This window comes from Conger conger, chromosome 1, assembly GCF_963514075.1.
Source record: "Conger conger chromosome 1, fConCon1.1, whole genome shotgun sequence".
NCBI lineage: Eukaryota > Metazoa > Chordata > Actinopteri > Anguilliformes > Congridae > Conger > Conger conger.
Window position 1 is genome coordinate 69,598,719 of NC_083760.1, and position 7,557 is coordinate 69,606,275.

Genomic DNA, 7,557 nt, shown 5'->3' on the forward strand with positions numbered 1-7,557 from the left:
AGGGGGCGCACGCGTGTTATTTTTCATCTACCTCTTAGTCACATGTCGTTTTAGAGGCCTATTTCTACTCAAGGTTTAGGATAACTTCCCAAAAAGTCTTGTTTTACAGATCAGAACTGAAAGGACAGTAATGACTATCTGATTGCCTGCATTTAGTAACCAATTTTTAAATGTTGTAGTTTTAGAATACGTTTATATTTGGCTGTAGCTTTCACATAAGGGTAGACTGACTTGTACTTGGACAAATAAATGTTCCGTTTAACTCTGAAGTATGCTTTTGGAACAGACAAAGGTCTGCCTTTTGTTTCCTGCTTTGATTTTTTTTTTTTTCTTTTTTTTTTTGGGTTGCCGAATTGCTTTCTCTTTCAATTGAATTTTCTTTTTTTCATAACTTGGCTGTAAGGTGTGAAATCTTTATTTAATGACTGGGTTTGGGGAATGGTTAGGAAGCGGTGATCATGGTTCTGTTGAGCATGAATCATTCCTTCAGACTACTCGTGGCCCTAATGCATCTCCACTTGTCAAATGCCTCCGAATAAAGACCGATGTTCTCCAGTTGTTGCCTCTGTACTTGTTTCTTGATTTCCTTCTGTGGGGGTGAGTAGTAGAATGGTCTTGTGGATATGGAGCCCAGCTGGTTGGATAAACCAATGGGCAAATGTGTAATGCCCAACATTACAACCGTGCTGTTGGCCAGCATATTTTAAGTTATAACTGAGCCAAATTAGTCATGTAAAATGGGCCTTCACTGTTGAAGGCCTTTGGTATTCAGCTTGGCCTGGAGTAAGGCTGCCCCCTATTGGGCCATGAGATTTACTTTGAGCAGCATCCCAGCCAAGTCCAGACACACAACACATCATGGTTGCATGCCTGTTATTTAAATCTGTTGATCTTCCTGGGTCTTGTGTTTTCTAAATGTGAACATTAATTCCATGCTTGTATTAAAGTTCCAACCATATTTATTTTTAATGGTGCACTTCAGTCTAAATGCATTTCACTGAACTTTTATGATTAAATGTAAAACACTTGTTAAACAATTGAAAATTTATACAAAGTTCTTCACACTCCAAAGTTAACATGCAACCACTACAAAACAAAAAACGGAGCATTCAAACAAATCAAAATCATTTCCCATTCACCTCACCAATTAAAACTTTTCTTAAACTGGCCTGGTTTTTGTCCTGGCTGCCACAAGTCACCCAATTCACCATTCCCCTGTTGCCTCCCTGGACAGACAACCAAATGGTAGATGGCTGTACATCCAGGTCAAACCCTGCTAAAGAGCAAAGTGCACACTGATCGACAACTTCTGGTAATGAACTCCTATCAATGTATTATTGTCCAAAAATGAGTCCTCTAAAGTGATCCACATCCAAGCTAAAATCCCAACAACACTAACTGATGTACAGAGATGTATCCAACACCGACAGAGGTTTTTGGGTCACTTTGGGATTTCTGCTTCAAAGATAAAATCCTCGGGAAGCTTTTCTGGTGGGATGGCACTCAGCTGCTCATCAAAAGACCGCAGAGTCCACAACTTCTCGAGCTCATAGACCTCCCTGGTTTCTGGCAGCATGAAATGAACCACGATGTCACCTAGGGATGGGAAGAGAGGGACAATGGACAGCATGTGTCACCATTCCACTCACCGAAACAGTTTCCCCAAGCACAAATAAAATCACAACTAATTGATTAACCCACCAGTCCATTCAATTGAAAAAGGTCATGATTATGCATTTATCTTTACTGCTATAGGGTAGTTCTGTGAAAAAGAAACCAGAAGTGTGAGGGGGTGACCGCTCAAATTTTTCACAGAATGACCCTATAGCTGTGAAGTAGCTCGGTTTACCAAAATCGATGCACATCCAGTCCTCGGCATCCTTGCCCTCAATTCGGATATGTGGGTTGCCATCTTGCCTGAGGTGTTTGTACTGCCAAACAGAGTAAAAGTTCACATTCTATGACAAGATATATGTGCACTATAAATTACGCTAAATGATAATACACTTGACTGAAATCTGAATTTCATAATAAGAGAAGCTTCCAGGGAAAAGGAGAATACACACTGGACCGCATACTATTAAGGCATCACGATCGGGCTGGGAACTGTCCATTGCCGCACTTTTTTTTTGGTCCTCCCTTGAAAAAGCTAGCAAGCCTAACTATTAACATTTTCACAATATTCAGCTTCCAATTGTTGCAGAACATGTTTACAGTCTTGGAAAGATGCAATGCGTGCAAGAATAGTTTCTATGTCTCCCAGTAAAGATTTTATCGGATGACTTGAAACAAGTGAATAGCCACCAACCACTTTGATCGCGTAGAATGCCATTGCTTGAAGATGCCGCGATGAAAATCCACTGACAACAACAAAATAGTCGGTGTACGTTAACTCCTTCGGTACTTTGATAACACAGATATCAGCAGCATTTTCCTGACGGAGAAGTGACACCAGGACATCAATGTTGAACACCTGCAGAGTACCTGTGAGAAAAAGCAAGAACATGCAGATGTACATCTTACATTATGTGAGATTCACGTCGTGCTATAGGCCTACTACCAGCACTAATAACAACATCCAAAAGCTACATGGACGGCTTCTAGTTCGCTGAATCAGAGGGGAGTGTGTGCACTGTTTTTTTTTAAATCTGACATTAAATCTGTGATTCAAATTGCTCATTTAATCGCTGAAAATAAACAATGTGTGGAATCTAATGTTTGTATAGTTGAAACTTGACGTTACGTGCATTAGTCAAGACAGACTAAGTTAGCCACATAACTGCGTAGGTTATACTCACTATGTCTTGGGGCTTTCTCCGTCTCCGTGTCCGCGTATTTCTGCTCTTCCAACGTGCTGGGGCTCTGCTCAGTTATATCACTTTTGTTACGGTACATGTCTGTGTAAAACCTCACATGTGAAGCGTGCAACTCATTTCTCCGCAGGGCAAGCCATGTGTACCGACACGCACGAAATTCTAAGTTTGCTCGTGGCATTTTAAAACATCTGTTCACGTTCATAGCATCTTGAATACATATTTTTGACAAAAATCCTTTAGAGGACCTAAGCATACGCACACAGTAAAGCATGTTGAACTATCCACGAAAGGCCCGTCTTTAAAGGACTGGCATGAATTCAGCATACCGTCTCATAACAGGAAGTTAGTCACTTGCCAAACTGCTATTGGTCGTTGTTTTACTATCGGCGACTGCGCACATTCGAAGGTGCGTCCGACGCAATACCGCCGCCTAACGTTGCGAGTGGAATTTAAGACTGGAAGAGTGATCAGGAAACCAAGCAAATTGATATTTGACCGCACAATTGCTATTTTGTAATGGTTGTCTCTCTGGATTGTATAGATTTAATTTAAGAGGGCAGTCCACAAGAGCACTGAAGGATCAGAAGGATTATCCCCCTCCCGCAATAGTCACCGATCTCATAAATGACTATAGAAGATGACTCAGTAGTGTTATCCTTACAAAGGAAAGGTGCAACAACTTTTGAAAACAGGGATGCAAATCAATTTGGTACATTTCTGGGAAAAACAGTGATTCATTGTTGAAAAAAAGAAATAAGAAAAACGATGGGTGGATCTTCTTCTTCTTCTTCTTCTTCTTCTTCTTCTTCTTCTTCATCATCATCATCATCATCTTCTTCTTATTCTTATTCTTCTTCTTATATTATTATTATTATTATTATTATTATTATTATTATTATTATTAGTAGTAGTAGTAATAGTAGTAGTAGGAGTAGTAGTATTAATTTATATACTGTATGTGCACAATAGTTCTTACAAAATGTGTATTCATTACCAAATATCCCGTCGATATGCAGTATGTGGTTCTTCCATTGCTTTCGGACAAATGGCATAATATCACATCATTTATTTATCTAGATATGGGTGTTGGTGGTGTTAGCCTTGAACAACAGGGGCCATGAAATTAAACAGGTGCATGGAAAAATAGCAATTTCTCTGGTGTTTACCTTGATTCTAGATTCAAGCCTTATCTTATCTCTCTCTCTCTCTCTCTCTCTCTCTCTCTCTCTCTCTCTCTCTCTCTCTCTCTCTCTCTCTCTCTCTCTCTCTCTCTCTCTCTCTCTCTCTCTCTCTCATGAAAATCCCAGGAGATCAGCAGTTTCTGAGACACTCAAACCACCCTGTCTGCCACCAACAATCATTCCATGGTCAAAGTCACTTGATCAAATTTTTTCCCCATTCTGATGGTTGATGTGAACATTAGCTGAAGCTCTTGACCCATATATACATGATTGTCTGCATTGCACTGCTGCCAGCTGATTAGATAATGGCATGAATAAGTAGGTGTAATAAAGTAAAAGTTGTCCTAATAAAGTGCTCAGTGAGTGTATATAACATATCTAACACTGTACATTTTTGTGCACTTATCATGACTGACAACCGACTCATCCTGACTCACAAGCAGCTTCTCACTGTCATATGTAGATGAGTTCTGCCCTTAAGATTTGTATTCAAAATACCTTGTTTTGTTCTGAGATATTCTACAAATCATAATGCATGTGTACACTTGTTATTCTAGTATTTAATCTTTAATGCTGAATAATTTCCTCCTTCATATTTCACAGTAGGTCTCACGTGACCATAGCATCTTCTTCCAGTCATAATTCCAGTGTGGTTTGGCAAACTCCAGATGCTTGGATTTAGTGCTTATGCTCATTAAGGGCTACTTTGTGCAACCCTTCCAAAGAGTCTGTTGGTATGGAGGTGGTGCCTAATGGTTCTTTTTGAGTCTCGGTGACCCCAAGATGCAACCAATCTCTGCTATTCTTAAACCGTGATACTTGAGTTCTTTATTGCTTCCCTTACCATCTTCCTCACCACCCCTGAGGACAACATGGACTTGTGTCTTTTATTGGAATGACACAATATAGTTCCTTTTGACTGAGATTAACTAAATAAAGTAACATTTTATTGCTAATTTCAGTTGTTTGATTTTATTTATAATAATTGTTAGGGCTACCAATAATTTTGACACATGGTTTTCAGAAAAAAAGGGATTACAAAATCATTGAAACATGAGAATATATGTATTGAAATAAAAGTATATAGTTTTCCCATGTGTTTGAATATAGCATATTGATTATTGTCTGTTTTGTTTATATGCAGCCTTTTTTCTTAAATTGTATCCAGGGTGCCAGTAATTCTGGACTTGACTGTATATACAGTGAGCACTTAATTAGGTAGCCCTATACACCAACTTGTTAGATGACAGCAGCAGAAGAGCAATAGGTCTAAAAAGAAGTCAAATAAATATCTAATAAAGTGCTCACTGAGTGTATAATATAATATCTGCATTGATCACCAAGTAATACTAATGCTAAATATGTGCTCAAAAATAACTGTTTCCTTTGAATACTGGAATACATGACAGTCAAAATAAGAACTTTGAACATTTAATTCTGCAATTTTGTCACAAGTCCATACTTTTTCCTACAACTCTTTGAAGTTATTTGATGTTATACTATAGCAGCTGTTTCTTCCCATGGCAATTTTCTCCACAGTAAATTATTAATGCTGATAACAAGTTAGGGACTTGTTTGTTCCCTGTTTTGGCAGAGCGTGGTGAATATAAAAATGCAATGTGTATATATTCCCAGCCTAGTTTGACTGCTCTCTCTCTTTGTGTGTGTTTGCCTGTCAGGTCAACATGGTGTGGTTTATCTTTGCTGCCATTGCTGTCCTATCCATTATTAACCCTGGCTCTTGCAACACTGAGGCAAAGCCAGTTGTAATGCAAGCCGGTGCCAGTTTCAATGGGCGAAGCTACCAAAGCCTCCTCACTGTGCCCAACGGGGAACAGTTCGGAAACTGGACCTGGCCAGAGATGTGTCCCGATGGGTTCTATGCTGTGGGCTTCAGTCTGCGGGTAAAACACAGTCCGACATATGTCACCATACTCTCTCATACAGTACATATACCTCTGCATGCACACATCTACGCACATTTACACACGCAACGATACGCTTCTATGCACATATTTAGTACATCACATATTTTACACACACATTTAAATAAATATATATACCAATAATAATATTCTCTCCTACAATGTTCTATACTTCTTTACACACCCTTACAAATGTAGATACTCCTTTACATAAGCGTGTATATGTATAGTGACTTTACTACTCTACGAATACATCTAGACTAATCTGCTCCTGTTCCACACTCTCCGAATGATCTGTGCTCATTTCACACTTGCATGTGCAGTATATGAACTAACCTACATCATGGAATGAAGTCTCAGATTGAATTTGTGTGTAAATGATATTGTGTATGTGTGTGTGTAATCTTTGTGATTTAGGTGGAGCCCAATCAGTATGCTCTGGATGACACAGCACTAAATGGTATCCGTCTGTACTGCTCTAAACCCGATGACAGGACCTTCCTTTACACAGTGGAGTCTCATACTGGATAGTAAGTAAGAGTTCTGGCCAAACTCTCATCCTCCAGGGCTGCTCTCTTTCTCATCGGTAGAGTTTTTGACTTCTCATCACCAAAGAAAAGCCTACGATTATTCAGAAACAGTATAGTTCAGACAAGGCTAAAAACAAACCTGAAACTTTGACACATAACCAATTTGAATGCAGAAACATGGTATCTGAAAATGAGATAGGAACTCCCCTGTGCAGTAATACTCTCCCTGTCCCTTCACAGTTATGGAGATTGGTCCGACCCCCAGTGGTGCCCCACTGGGGTCATGAATTCCTTCCAGCTTCGTGTCGAGCCCCATCAAGGCCTCTTCGGGGATGACACGGCGGCCAACAACATCCGATTCCGCTGCAGCACCAACCCCATCCTGGAGGGCCCTGGAATGGACTGGGGCGATTACGGCCACTGGAGCCAGAATTGCTCCGGCACGGGCATCTGTGGCGTCGAGACCAAGATGGAGCCTTACCAGAGCGGGCTAGATGACTCGTCCCTCAATGACGTGCGTTTCCACTGCTGCGCTTAGAGATGACATAATGATCTCACGGTGAGGACCTCTTCTGTCAGCTGAATAATAATCAATGGAGACTCATTTAGGAGAAGCTAAGCTTTTCTTAAAACTGCCCTTTTGATTGTTTTGAGTGATTGTCAAGTGCTCTGATTTAAATAAGATTTACCCATCAGCATATTTTTATTTGATTGCATCTTAATGTGTTGTCATTACATTTCTATAATTCATATTATTGCCTCTCTTGAAAAAAGAAAACACCCCACAACCCAGTGAAATCACCTAGATAGGTAACACTTACCTTAAAATGTCAGTTTAGTAATTTTCCCAAAATTGCATTGAATTCTCAGTTGTAATACTGGAATAGGAAATGGGAAGGAATCCATGTGAGAATTGGACCACAAAAAGACCCCACATTGAGAATTAGAAATAATCATTTATAGTACAAGGACAATAATTTAAAGTCATTTATCCGGAAAATAGCATCCCTGTTGCAGCTATCCAAAAAATGTTTTGTATTGCCTCAGATTGGAATGAACATAACCGGAAAGCATTTAGCGATTAATGTCCTTTCCATCTTGTGTT

The 7,557-nt window shown here is 39.7% G+C and overlaps 2 protein-coding genes across 2 annotated transcripts; one reads left to right on the forward strand and one right to left on the reverse strand.

Annotated features, from left to right (window-relative positions):
* Positions 1 to 936: 936 nt before the first annotated feature.
* malsu1 (mitochondrial assembly of ribosomal large subunit 1) lies at positions 937 to 3,175 on the reverse strand. Its single transcript, XM_061255104.1, has 4 exons — positions 2,799 to 3,175; positions 2,309 to 2,484; positions 1,850 to 1,931; positions 937 to 1,596 (listed from the first exon to the last, which is right to left on the reverse strand). The coding sequence occupies exons 1-4, from the start codon at positions 3,085 to 3,087 to the stop codon at positions 1,442 to 1,444; spliced, it is 702 nt and encodes a 233-aa protein (XP_061111088.1). The 5' UTR covers positions 3,088 to 3,175; the 3' UTR covers positions 937 to 1,441.
* On the forward strand, positions 2,337 to 7,035 carry LOC133137086 (vitelline membrane outer layer protein 1 homolog). The gene is made up of 4 exons (XM_061255117.1): positions 2,337 to 2,528; positions 5,677 to 5,901; positions 6,340 to 6,452; positions 6,693 to 7,035. Exons 1-4 carry the CDS (start codon positions 2,463 to 2,465, stop codon positions 6,988 to 6,990), a joined length of 702 nt encoding a protein of 233 aa, XP_061111101.1. The 5' UTR covers positions 2,337 to 2,462; the 3' UTR covers positions 6,991 to 7,035.
* The last annotated feature ends 522 nt before the right edge of the window (positions 7,036 to 7,557 follow it).

Coding starts and splice junctions, on each gene's coding strand:
- malsu1 (XM_061255104.1), bottom strand. CDS start 3,087: ATGCTTTACTGTGTGCGTATGCTTAGGTCCTCTAAAGGATTTTTGTCA. Junction 2,485..2,798: donor GGAGAAAGCCCCAAGACATA/GTGAGTATAACC, acceptor TTTTTCTCACAG/GTACTCTGCAGGTGTTCAAC. Junction 1,597..1,849: donor CTGGATGTGCATCGATTTTG/GTAAACCGAGCT, acceptor TCCCATCCCTAG/GTGACATCGTGGTTCATTTC.
- LOC133137086 (XM_061255117.1), top strand. CDS start 2,463: ATGTTGAACACCTGCAGAGTACCTGTGAGAAAAAGCAAGAACATGCAG. Junction 2,529..5,676: donor AGATGTACATCTTACATTAT/GTGAGATTCACG, acceptor TTTGCCTGTCAG/GTCAACATGGTGTGGTTTAT. Junction 5,902..6,339: donor CTGTGGGCTTCAGTCTGCGG/GTAAAACACAGT, acceptor TTTGTGATTTAG/GTGGAGCCCAATCAGTATGC.